At 43.8% G+C, this 12,843-nt stretch overlaps 1 protein-coding gene across 1 annotated transcript; it reads left to right on the top strand.

Annotated features, from left to right (window-relative positions):
* Positions 1 to 4,262: 4,262 nt before the first annotated feature.
* LOC105013106 (inactive all-trans-retinol 13,14-reductase) lies at positions 4,263 to 11,596 on the top strand. The gene is made up of 11 exons (XM_010874398.3): positions 4,263 to 4,777; positions 5,857 to 6,039; positions 6,158 to 6,399; positions 6,634 to 6,829; positions 7,289 to 7,486; positions 7,639 to 7,758; positions 7,908 to 8,046; positions 8,441 to 8,550; positions 8,813 to 8,979; positions 9,278 to 9,437; positions 9,610 to 11,596. The coding sequence occupies exons 1-11, from the start codon at positions 4,612 to 4,614 to the stop codon at positions 9,762 to 9,764; spliced, it is 1,836 nt and encodes a 611-aa protein (XP_010872700.2). The 5' UTR covers positions 4,263 to 4,611; the 3' UTR covers positions 9,765 to 11,596.
* The last annotated feature ends 1,247 nt before the right edge of the window (positions 11,597 to 12,843 follow it).

Genomic DNA, 12,843 nt, shown 5'->3' with positions numbered 1-12,843 from the left:
AATGTGTTCTTAATTCTTTCTCATTCTTGGTAAGGGTTGAATGGCCTCTCAGTGAAGCTACACTGACTTGGATCTTTGGGAAACAGCACAGTTAACTCTCATTGTTTTTTTTGCAAGACCCATGTCAATGGAATTTCCAGATTTGAGAGCAAAAATGGGGTCAAGTCCCTAAATAAGTCTCTTTAAGTAGTCGCACACAAATGAAACTGCAGTTTTACTTCAAAATAATCCACATATTTTAGAATACTATAGAACTATTGAACCTGAAAGATCGTCAACTCACCCCTCCGGAGGAGCTTTTCTGGCATCCCTGTGGAGGTTGGGGGCATTGAACCTGAGTGGTCGATGTTCAAATCCTCCATTGCCAAAGCTGCAGCGGGGAGCTGTGGTCTAAAGGTCTTATGTGCATCAAGGGGCAGTAACCCTCGAACACCCTGGTGGACACCGGTGGTCAGGGAAGCCGTCCGACTGAAGAAGGAGGCCTTCTGGGATATGTGAGACAGTTGCAGTGTACCGATGGACCCGAAGGGCTTCCCGTTCCTCTCAAAAATCTTAGAAAAATGTGTTTCCCAACAACTGAATGCCTTCCTAAAGACAAATAACATTAATGAAATACTCTAGTCCGGTTTCAGATCCCATCATAGTACTGAGACTGCACTCGTGAAGGTAACAAATGACCTTCTAATGGCCTCAGACAAAGGTTCCGCATCCGTCCTGTTGCTTCTTGATCTTAGTGCTGTTTTGACACTATTGATCACTCCCTTCTCTTAGAGAGACTGGAAACCCATATTGGGCTACATGGACATGTTCTAGCCTGGTTTAAATCTTATTTATCTGAAAGATATCAGTTTGTTAGTGTGGATGGCATATCCTCTGACAAGTCAAAGGTATGCTTTGGTGTTCCTCAAGGCTCGGTTCTGGGCCCATTATTATTCTCACTATAATAGTATTAACTAATAGAAATCACAATATTAACTTTCACTGTTATGCTGATGACACACAGTTATACACTCACCTAAAGGATTATTAGGAACATCTCATTAACGCAATTATCTGATCAACCAATCACATGGCAGTTGCTTCAATGCATTTAGGGGTGTGGTCCTGGTCAAGACAATCTCCTGAACTCCAAACTGAATGTCAGAATGGGAAAGAAAGGTGATTTAAGCAATTTTGAGCATGGCATGGTTGTTGGTGCCAGACGGGCCGGTCTGAGTATTTCACAATCTGTTACTGGGATTTTCACGCACAACCATTTCTAGGGTTTACAAAGAATGGTGTGAAAAGGGAAAAACATCCAGTATGCGGCAGTCCTGTGGGCAAAAATGCCTTGTTGATGCTAGAGGTTAGAGGAGAATGGGTCGACTGATTCAAGCTGATAGAAGAGCAACTTTGACTGAAATAACCACTCGTTACAACCGAGGTATGCATCAAAGCATTTGTGAAGCCACAACACGCACAACCTTGAGGCGGATGGGCTACAACAGCAGAAGACCCAACCGGGTACCACTCATCTCCACTACAAATAGGAAAAAGAGGCTACAATTTGCACGAGCTAACCAAAATTGGACAGTTGAAGACTGGAAGAATGTTGCCTGGTCTGATGAGTCTCGATTTCTGTTGAGACATTCAGATGGTAGAGTCAGAATTTGGCGTAAACAGAATGAGAACATGGATCCATCATGCCTTGTTACCACTGTGCAGGCTGGTGATGGTGGTGTAATGGTGTGGGGGATATTTTCTTGGCACACTTTAGGCCCCTTAGTGCCAATTGGGCATCGTTTAAATGCCACGGCCTACCTGAGCATTGTTTATGACCATGTCCATCCCTTTATGACCACCATGTACCCATCCTCTGATGGCTACTTCCAGCAGGATAATGCACCATGTCTCAAAGCTTGAATCATTTCAAATTGGTTTCTTGAACATGACAATGAGTTTACTGTACTGAAATGGCCCCCACAGTCACCAGATCTCAACCCAATAGAGCATCTTTGGGATGTGGTGGAACGGGAGCTTCGTGCCCTGGATGTGCATCCCACAAATCTCCATCAACTGATGCAAAGATGCAATCCTATCAATATGGGCCAACATTTCTAAAGAATGCTTTCAGCACCTTGTTGAATCAATGCCACGTAGAATTAAGGCAGTTCTGAAGGCGAAAGGGGGTCAAACACAGTATTAGTATGGTGTTCCTAATAATCCTTTATGTGAGTGTATATTTCAATGAAGCATGGAGAAGCCCCTAAATTAGCTACTTTGGAAGCATGCGTTTCAGATATTAGGGAGATACTGTTGGAGATACTGAGGGCTATCCAATCCCTGTACGTTCAAAATGAGAGCTGTGTTCGGGTTCTCGGTAGTAAGTCGGACTCGTTCCAGGTGGGGGTTGGCCTCCGCCAGGGCTGCGCTTTGTCACCAATCCTGTTTGTAACTTTTATGGACAGGATATCGAGACGTAGTCGGGGTGGGGAGGGGTTGCAGTTCGGTGGGCTGGGGATCTCATCGCTGCTTTTTGCGGATGATGTGGTCCTGATGGCATAATCACTCTGTGACCTTCAGCACTCACTGGACCGGTTCGCAGCCAAGTGCGAAGCGGTTGGGATGAGGATGAGCAGTATCTCGGGGACTTGTTCGCGAGTGAGGGGACAATGGAGTGGGAGATGGCCGGAGAATCGGAGCAGCGGGGGCGGTATTACATTCTCTTTACCGCACCGTTGTGACAAAAAGAGAGCTGAGCCAGAAGGCAAAGCTCTCGATATACCGGTCAATTTTCGTTCCTACCCTCACCTATGGTCATGACCGAAAGAACTAGATTGCAAGTACAGTCGGCTGAAATGGATTTTCTCAGAAGGGTGACTGGCTTCTCCCTTAGACATAGGGGGAGTTCGGGCATCTGGTAAGGATGCCCCCAGGACGTCTCCCTAGGGAGGTGTTCCAGGCACGTACAGCTGGGAGGAGACCTCGGGGTAGGCCCAGGACTAAGTGGAGAGATTATATTTCGACACTGGCCTGGGAACGCCTCGGGATCCCCCAGTCAGAGCTGGCAAATGTGGCTCGGGAAAGGGAGGTTTGGGGCCCCTGCTGGAGCTGCTTCCCCCATGACCCAATACCGGATAAGAGGATGAAGATGAGATGAGAGATGAGATAGAACTTACTTTAGAATACTTTAGAACTTACTTACCAGTCTATAGAGCTTACTTTACTATCTATAGAACTTACTTTACAGTCTATAGAGCTTACTTTACTATCTATAGAACTTACTTTACAGTCTATAGAACTTACTTTACAGTCTATAGAACTTAAACTGTTCAGTTGGTTTAGTTAGGATCTCCATTACCTATCTCACATGTAGCGTTGGTCCACATAAAACATGGAACAAAAGAAAACATTAAACATACAGTTCCTGTCTTTTCAACAGTGTTCTTTCTCAGACCCATTCCCTTTTGTTATATAGGAAAACTGATTCCACCCAAGTCTGAGTTACAGTACTGTAGCTTTTCTTTTTAACCAACAGTAAATAAAATAAATGTAAGTTAATTGAATAACTTAATAAAATCAATTAAAGTTAATGAATTAAAACATACTGTGAAATAACAGTTCAGAAACTTCAATTAAGAATAAGCAAAGTATAATTCCAGAGCCAAGTATAACTTGGCAGGCCTTGGGATTTAAACTGGGCAGGCCTCACATTTCTTAAAAACACAGTCAATTGGGGTTTTAAAAAATGTGATGTCTCTTAAAAACACAACTGACTTTGTTTATCCGTGGTTGAGTCAATTGCAAGAAAAGACAACATTAAATCATGTTACATTCCATATACTATACTCCGCAGTAAAAAAAATATCTTGTTAATAGAAATAATTAAATGGTGCAGTAATAGATGTATACAATACTATTCATAAGTAATAAGGAACAAGGGGTGATATGGTAGAAATACAGCATATTACGGCTAAATTCTCTGGAAAGTGTGGTGACTACTCATAGCCATGGATTATTCGTCTTTTATTGGCTATTATAAACCTGTTAGCAACATATGATTAAAGTGAAAGGTTGTGTGAAGTCTTTCCCATGGTTGTTAGTCTTGTATATCACAACGTCTAGCCAGGCAGCATTCAGGATTCAAAACAACCGATTCATCATTTAAAAGACTTATACAACATTGTTGTGTACTATAGATAATCTGTATCCCTTCCAAGCCAAAAATAATGTTACTTCATCTATTACATGTGTCTTGCATCTGACTGCCACTGAAAATAATTGATGTCCCAAATAAATTATACTCTGAATCTAGCATAAAATATCTGATTATCAACACTTCATCGCCCAATTTAAACTGACATGCTGCTTGTGTTTCTGAGAGCACGGCCCAGTTGGCTGTTTAGTCCATTGATACATCTAACTTCTGTCATCCACTCTTTACTTTCCACCCCTCTGCACTCTCTCACAGCTTAAACCGTCAGTCTTCCCCACAACAGAGCGAGTGTCTGGTGGCACCGTGGTTACTAGAGTTGGTCGGGTATACCTTTGTTTCAGGTCAGGACTTCCAGACATCCCTCTACTAATCAACCTGTTTTTGCCTTGTACCTGGTTTCTGCCGACCTGTCCAGGATGTGGCCACTGCTGCTAGGTGTCTTCACCGTTCTGCTGGCGGTATGGGTGGCCATCTCAATTCTAAATTATTCCAGGAGAAAGACAGTGTTTTCCCAGGAGTGCCTGCGACCCCCTGGCCCGTTGGTAACAGACAGGAAACTGAGAGAGGAGGTGCTGAAGAAAGGTGAGTTGTGGTTGTCAGTTGTACTGAATGAAAGGGTGTGAAATAATGCTTGCTAGGTCAGATGGGGAGAAAACAATGGTTAGCTGCGTGTTATAATCAATGTTGTTAAATGATACCGTGGGCACAAGAGGAGCAGAAGATATCCATATCTGAAATGACCAGATATACTGTAGGCTTCAACGTTATGTTTTTTAAACAATGAACTGTCCTTTTGCAGTTTACTGTGGCTTTAAACGAGGAGCTGAGTTTTAAACGCGTCTCCTGCTGTGGCCAATGGTGGTCCAGCAATGTCAGCTGATGCCTGTGGTGCACATGTACTGCTGCATTGTGGGTTTTAATCATACCTGTTTCTCTTTAAGGAAAAAACTCCTGTATTTCACCACACTGCGGAAGTAATGTATTGAGAAAACAGTTCTTTGCAATCTCACGTGACTAACAGTGCAACATATCTTTGATTTCATATTTCACTTCAAGGGAGTTATAAAAAAAAGTTTTAAAAAAACAAACATGTGCAGTCACTTTGTGTCATGTTTCTGTGTCAAGACAGCTGAATTGATTTCCCACTGTCATGCCATACATAAAGTGGTGCCTGCAACGGTAGAACACCCTTAACGCAGAACGCAGTAAGGTTGTCCCGTGATTCGATCGATTGATCGACAACCTTGACGTAGGGTCCGTAGATGAAGGTGGAGGTTAGAGTGAAGGCTTAGATGTTCAACCAGGCTGCCTCATCAGGATGTAGTTATGTCATGTGGTTGCCTGCGAGCTCAGTGATGGTCGTTGACGAGGGACTGTGCTCTCGTCCAGTGCAGTTGAAAATGTCCCGGTCAGCATGATAAGAAAAGCTTGGTGAGACGGGTTTTGGAGGACACACCTTGATCTTCAACTCTCCCGACCCTGCTGTAAAGTTATTGCTGAGAGACAAGGCGTTAGTCACAAATAAGACAATGCAAAATGGGGAGAGAGAAATACCTACATTGCCTTGATACACTTTACTGTAAAACCAATAATTAGAAGGAAACACAAAAACACCCTTCTCTAGTGAATTCATTCGATGCATAATTTTCTCATTCTGAGAGGTTTCAGAGTGGACCGCGTCCCGGAGAACCTCGATGCTATAGTGATCGGCAGCGGTATCGGTGGGCTGACAGCAGCGGCAATTCTGGCCAAAGCAGGGAAGAGAGTTGTGGTTCTGGAACAGCACGACCAGGCTGGGGGGTGCACTCACACCTTCGAGAACCAGGGCTTTGAGTTTGACGTGGGTAAGAAGTCACTGTGGCTCACATGACTACAGACAACCCCAAACGAGAAATAATCGTTAAAACACTCTTGGCAGGCCTTCTTCTCCTGTGTCACACTGTCACTTCCTCCCTCCTATAGGGATTCACTACCTGGGCCAGCTACATGACAACAGCATGTTCCGTGTGGCTCTGGACCAGATCAGCGAGGGGCAGATTCAGTTCAAAAAGATGGAGCAGCACTTTGACACACTGGTCTTGGGTCAGGGGGAAGACCGCAGGGACTATCACATCCTCGCCGGGAAGATAGAAATGATGGAGAGCCTGAAGAGACAGTTTCCTGACGATAAGCAGGCTTTGGAAGAGTATTTTAAGTATATGAAGGTATTTTGTCTTTGTGTATGTATTTGTATGAATGTATGTATGTATGTATTTGCACGTATGTGTTTTATGTATGTATATGTATGTATATATTTATTTTTATGTTGTATGTATGTATGTAGATATGCATGTATGTATTTGTTTTATACAGGTATTTTTATGTATATGTTGTATGTATGTATATGTTATATGTATGTATGTCTGATCAAAACCCATATCATGTGTATCCCACGGCAGAAGGCAGCCCGGCGTATCAACCTCCTGGCTGGCCTGAAGATGATGCCGATGTGGCTGGTACACTTCCTGTCTCGCACTGGCCTATTAGAGCGTATCTCTACAGTGTTCCGCATGGCCATCACCAAACACACAGAGAAGATGGCCACCCTCACCAAGAACAAAGACCTACATGCCCTTTCTGCATACCTCTTCTATGGTCAGTCTATGCCACGGCTCAACTTTAGTGCTCCACTCTGGAGTGCCATTGACACATTTTCTTTGCAGTAAATTGAGACCATTTATTAATAGACTTCTAACAAAATGTTGCTAGGATAACCAATGTTTTAGAAGTGGGCTGGGCCAACTGTTTGGCTTGAGGTCAAAGTCGGGTATTTGAAGTTCAGCATAGGGCCACAAATATTTGTATTTAATTGTCTGTTTGGGAAAATCAATTTACGGGACAAAAAAGGTGTTTATTAAGAAAAACTGTAAGTCCATAATCATTTCTACATAATTTCTATCATGCATTAGACTTTAAAGATTGGGCTGGTGTGATTTCTTTGAATTTAGTACAAACATTCTTCTGTTTTTCCCTCTCTGTGTGTTCTAAATGGAACTATTATGTTTCTCTCTACCTGTTTTAAATGGAACCATGATGTCTCTCGCTGGCTGATAGGTGTTCCACCTAAGGAGGCCAGTTTTCTGATTAACACTCTGCTGCTCCAGCACTATAAGAGAGGAGCTTACTACCCCGTAGGAGGTGCCAGTGAGATCGCCTTCCACATCATCCCAGTCATCCGGAAGGCAGGTGGCGCTGTGCTGGTCAGAGCCCCAGTGCAGAGGATCCTTCTGGATGAGGAAGGCTCGGCCTACGGTCTGTGTAGTCGCAGGGAGGAGCGGATGTTGAAGCAACAACACTGTTTCCCATTTAAAAAGCTAACAATTGACCCTCCACTCCAAAGTTCGTCTTTCAGGATTTGCCTGTGGGCCTTTAACTCCTGACCTCTGATTGACCTCTGGTTGCAGGTGTGACGGTCAGGAAAGGTCAGGAGGAGGTGAAGGTGTTGGCTCCAGTGGTCATCTCCAACGCTGGCATCTTCAACACCTTTGAGAAGTTCCTGCCTCCAGAGATCCAGGCCAAGCCAGGTGAATGATGGCGATGATTAGGTCTGAATCATGGACGTGGTGTACTGTTCCTATAACACGAAGAGACTGTCTGAAATGGGGAAACACGTAAAGAGCAGAAAGTCTTTCACTAATGATGACTGTTAATATTGTATGTTCTATGTTCGCAGACATCCAGGCCCTGCTGGGGAAGGTTAAACATGGCATGGGCAACTTCCTGGTCTTTGTCGGCCTGAACGGCACCAAGGAGGAGCTGGGCATCAGCTCTATGAACTATTGGATGTACAAACACAACGACCTGGACACACTGTAAGAAGCCACTCTTTGACCAGTAAACAAAAGATTGCTAGATCTAACGCCTGTGCATTCAAGAAAAAACCTTTGTTCTGTCCCTGAACAAGAAAGTTGAATCCTAATTTCTCAACAGAGCCCTAATGTGGCTGTGTTTCTGTACCTTTCAGTGTGAAAGGGCTAAAAAACGAGAGTAGAATTTCAATCAGAGCAAACACTGAGATGATATCTAACTAAATGAAATGCAGCATATTTATAGGTGTAGTTCAACTTGACAACTGGAGAGGGCACCAAATAAGATGGAATTAACTAGATTTGAGGTCCCTTACTTATTTGGCATAACCCTGAAAGTATAACATGCCTCTATTTTGACAATGGTTTTGTATTTACTTGTTTAATGTGTTGATTGCAGGATGGAGAGTTACAGCTCTCTAAAGCGCGAGGAGGTTGTGGGGAACATACCCATGATGTTTATTCATTTCCCCTCAGCCAAAGACCCCACCGCCGCCACCCGTCATCCAGGTCACTGCTTCAACAACACACCTCAGTCAATCCATACAATGTACTTCACCTCACAGAATTCCCACCATACCCATAACAATACAAAAGGATACTGATAGTCAAGCATTTCAAGTCAATCTAAATGTTTTAGATGAACATGGCTTCAGCGTGGCTGACTGAGGTCTATCTTTGTACAAGAGAATGATAGTTAGCTAAACACCTCATCCATTCTGAAACAGATAGCATGACTGTGTTCAAACCATCTTTCTTTACCTCACGACAGGGAGGTCCTGCATGACTCTGCTGAGCTTGGCCAAGTTCGATTGGTTTGAAGACTGGAAGGACACCAAGCTTAGTAAGAGAGGGTCCGATTACGAGGACCTGAAGATGAGCATGGCCAGAGAGCTCCTGGACTGGGCTCTAGTTGTCTTCCCTCAGCTGAGGGATAAGGTACCCACAGAGAGCATCATTAAAAAAACACTGGCCAAAATGAATGAACTACAAACTCATACCAACGCCTAGAGTAGAGTTTCTTGAGCAATTCGAATCGCAATCCGTTAGTAATGCGTTGCTCTGATAAAATCTGTGCCACTACTGTCATCTAACTGTAATGTCTCATTAATGCTGGCCAACTCCCTGTGTAAAACAGTAAAACCCCAGCGCGTGAGGGCATTACATAATGTCTCCTTCTGGAAGAGTCATATTCTAGACAGTTTCTTTCTCACCAGAATGTCGTCCATCTCTGAAGGTGGTGTTCATGGAGGCGGCCACTCCCCTGACCAACATGCACTACCTGGGCGCCCCGCGAGGGGAGTGGTATGGCGCTGAACACAACCTGGACCGGTTCAGCCCAGAGGTGGTTGCCAGAACCAGACCGCCGACACCCATCAAGGGACTCTACATCACAGGTGAGAAAGTAATTAGATCACTGCGGTGGCATTGGTCAGACGAGGCATCGGCTGAGGGTTGAATGGGCCAGAACAGGAAGTCATTTCAGGGCACCACCATTGATAATGCCGTGTCTGGTCTACAGTACGCTAGAACGTTCTACAGATTTTAATGTCTTGTTCTGAAACCCAGGCCAGGACGTGTTCTGTAACGGGATGGCCGGCGCTCTACACGGAGGAATCCTGTGTGCCTCGACGGTTCTGAACCGCATTCTCTACATGGACTTGCTGGCTCTGAAGAAACAGCTGAAAAAACAGGCCAGTGAAAAAGCTCGTATGAAGGCCTGAAGGACTTCTTTGGACACGGCGCTGACCTCGGACATTCATTATATAGATCCTGTGAGCTTCTGAGTGTCATATTGTGTCACCGTGTGCGTTTTACATAACAGCGCCTGTGTCATGTGACTGGGCCATTTTGACATATAGAATAAAAAATACTGCAACTTACGGTACGCTTGTTATGGTCACCTTGTGCCCTCACCTTATCCCTCTTCGAGGTAGTTAAAAAACAGTCATAGCTGTATTTTTCTAGGTTGTTAATGATTTCCGATCTTTAGCCAGATCACACCAGGCAGAAACATGGGCGTTCTAAACTTTGTTTTCATTGAAAGGTTACCGTTAAGACAACTCATCAAAACTAAATTTTGCAAAGTGAATAATTCACATTGGTCCAGTCCACTGTTGGATGATTTGACTAGACATTTTATAGTTAAAGTAACAATATTTTATTCTGTAGATAATGAAGATTTGACTAGACTCTTTATAGTAATAGTATTTTACTCTGTAGATTATGTTTTTGTGTTCAGTCTACTGCTGCAACACTTGTTACAATACCTTAACTTGTTCTCCAAGTACAGTCCCCCAGGAACCAATTTTCAGCTTTTATATTTTAGTAATTGATCAGATGCTCTTAGTGGAGCAAAAAAGGGTTAAATGTTTTTCTCAAACACAGAACCACAGATTTTTTCCTTTGCTGGCTCAGGGATTTGACTGAGCAACCTTTGATTCAAATAAAGACAGCAAAAAAATAACGTGGCTGCACTTCATGGCTCAATACAAACAGTGTGACTGGAACAGGACTTTGATCTCCCATGCTATTAAAACCACCTAAAACATTCACAATCGGCTATGATGCTACATAAAACTGTTTACATATTCCAGTTATTTTGGTGAATCACAGTCACTAAACCCCTCCAGTAGACTGAGGTTTTGGTTCCCCATGTTAAGGCCAAGGCTTTAGCTCATCAGCATAACACTGTCCATGGAACACAACAGACTCTGGTTTTAAACATTTGGTAAATGGTAGTATTGTTCATACATACATTTTATGAACCAAAGCTGTGTTGGATTGGTAGCAAGGAGGTATCTCAACTGCTCAACCTGTAGTCTAGTCATAAACACTGTTCATACATGGCTTTATCATGTCTGCACACATTTTTAGGCAGGCGTTGATGATTAAAACATGCATTTTAAAGGCAGCTATGAACTAATATGATTTCATCAAGGTTTTCAGTGACAGTCAGTGAAAGGGTTTTATCATTGCTTAATGACCTACCATTAGCCAAAGTCCTAATATTATTGAAGTATGAATCTATGATTGGGCAGCGGTAATAAAGCCTGAAAGAAAATGTTTAAGAGGCGTGTCAATGACACTATGTCGGTCAGTCACATGGCGAAGATAATCAGTTGTCTGTTCAATATCTTACTAATAGGCTTTCATAAATCATCTTACTGGGTAGAGCTGTTATGAAACCGATGGGGTTAAAGAGCATAGAAGATGTGTGGAAGCATCAGACATGACTGACACAGAAGAGAACAGATTGGATCTTCAAAATGGAAAACAGACTTCATTCCAGATGTCAAAAAACATTTAAATAAACTACCATATTATCACAGATCAAGGCCCACAACAATAATACTTCATCATATTAACAGTTTTGAGTAAGGCTTACAAAAATACAATTTATTCAAGATTTTTGAATATTTACACATGTACACAGAGCAGGTGGAGGGACAAATCTTGCTTCACAGGACACACATTCATAGACGTCCATAATCCCACGCTTGCCACATAAGCCGATTCATCCTTTTCCCACAGGGCGCCTCCCAAACACACCTTTCACAAACCCCAGTGCTAAGTCTCTGCAGAACAGTTAGTACAGCTTCAGGGTCATGGATCCACGCATAGCCTAGGTTCTCTTCGAGTGTGTTTGGCCTTCAGTTTTCCCAGCTAGTATGGTCCCCCGGGTGACAGTGGGGCTGAGGAGGAACCAAACCAAGGCGCAGTGGATGGAGAACGCAATTAGACATCTGGGGCGTGTGAGATCTCTGAGTAGGCTGGAGGAAGATCTGCTTCGATGAAGTCTGGCTTCATCTCCACCTAGAAGAACGCAACCCAAGCTGGTTTAATGAACGCCAAACACTCAGATTCCAGAATACAGTGCAACACGTTAGCGTTTTACCCAAATGAAACCTCTTCGTAAGGTAATCGACCTCATTGGACCTCTCGCTCCAAAGGACCTCTTACCTCGTTGTAGGCAGGAGGCGGGCTGTAGGACTCTGTGGTGCTGTAACGCGGAGGCCTGTGGAGGTCTTCGTTGTCACAGGACACCGCTGGGAAGGGGATAACGAAAACCGAGGGCCTGTCGAGTCTCTCCTCCCGCTCCATTCGCTCCTCGCGGACGCGGTGAAAGGCCTTGCAGAAGGCCGTGCAGCAGAGGATGATAATTCCAAACGTGATGATCGGCATGAAGATTCTGAGGAAGTACATTTTGATTGGTCAGTGAATTCGCCCTGCTTGGCGAGATACATGCAGATGCCTATTGTTGACATTGTTGTTGTGTGTATGCGCGTGTCTGCGCTACGGGCAACCGTTCTGCAAAACTTTGAGACTGTGTTTTGGGTTTTCAGGTGACCTAATGAGGTTTGAGGTCATCTCCTGTTTCACCTGCGCTGGTCACCATGTTGTTAGTCCAGGAGTCTTTCACCCGGTCTGGTTCTGCTAAAATCGAAAAGCTGCATGCACAGCGCTTCAGACGTAATGATACTTAGCAACCAATTCTGTGGTTTCTGCTACTTATTGACACTGCCCTGGCATGGTTGGATTTCCCTGCCTGGTTTACTCCTCTTTGATTATTCACTAGATTTCCCTTAATTAGTCTTAGTATTTATTTTGGTCTGCCTTCCCTGAGGCAAACCTGATGGGCTTGAATGATGGGTATCTAATTAAGCAATAAGGCATGTGTTATGTGGTGGCAAATATTCCACAGCTAAGGGCTTTTCTTAGACACAAATGGATACAGCACTTAGTTGTGGTACATTGGCAAAATTCCACAAACCCTCAAGATGCCTTTCTGCAATTACAAGT

The sequence above is a fragment of the Esox lucius genome, chromosome 11, assembly GCF_011004845.1.
Source record: "Esox lucius isolate fEsoLuc1 chromosome 11, fEsoLuc1.pri, whole genome shotgun sequence".
Classification (NCBI taxonomy): Eukaryota; Metazoa; Chordata; class Actinopteri; order Esociformes; family Esocidae; genus Esox; species Esox lucius.
This window is presented reverse-complemented; position numbering and strand designations above follow the sequence as displayed.

What these genes read in the sequence shown, in the direction of transcription:
- LOC105013106 (XM_010874398.3), top strand. Translation starts at nt 4,612, where the DNA reads ATGTGGCCACTGCTGCTAGGTGTCTTCACCGTTCTGCTGGCGGTATGG. An exon ending in GGGCTTTGAGTTTGACGTGG is followed by an intron (nt 6,040 to 6,157) that starts GTAAGAAGTCAC and finishes TCCCTCCTATAG; the next exon opens with GGATTCACTACCTGGGCCAG. An exon ending in TGAGGAAGGCTCGGCCTACG is followed by an intron (nt 7,487 to 7,638) that starts GTCTGTGTAGTC and finishes CTCTGGTTGCAG; the next exon opens with GTGTGACGGTCAGGAAAGGT.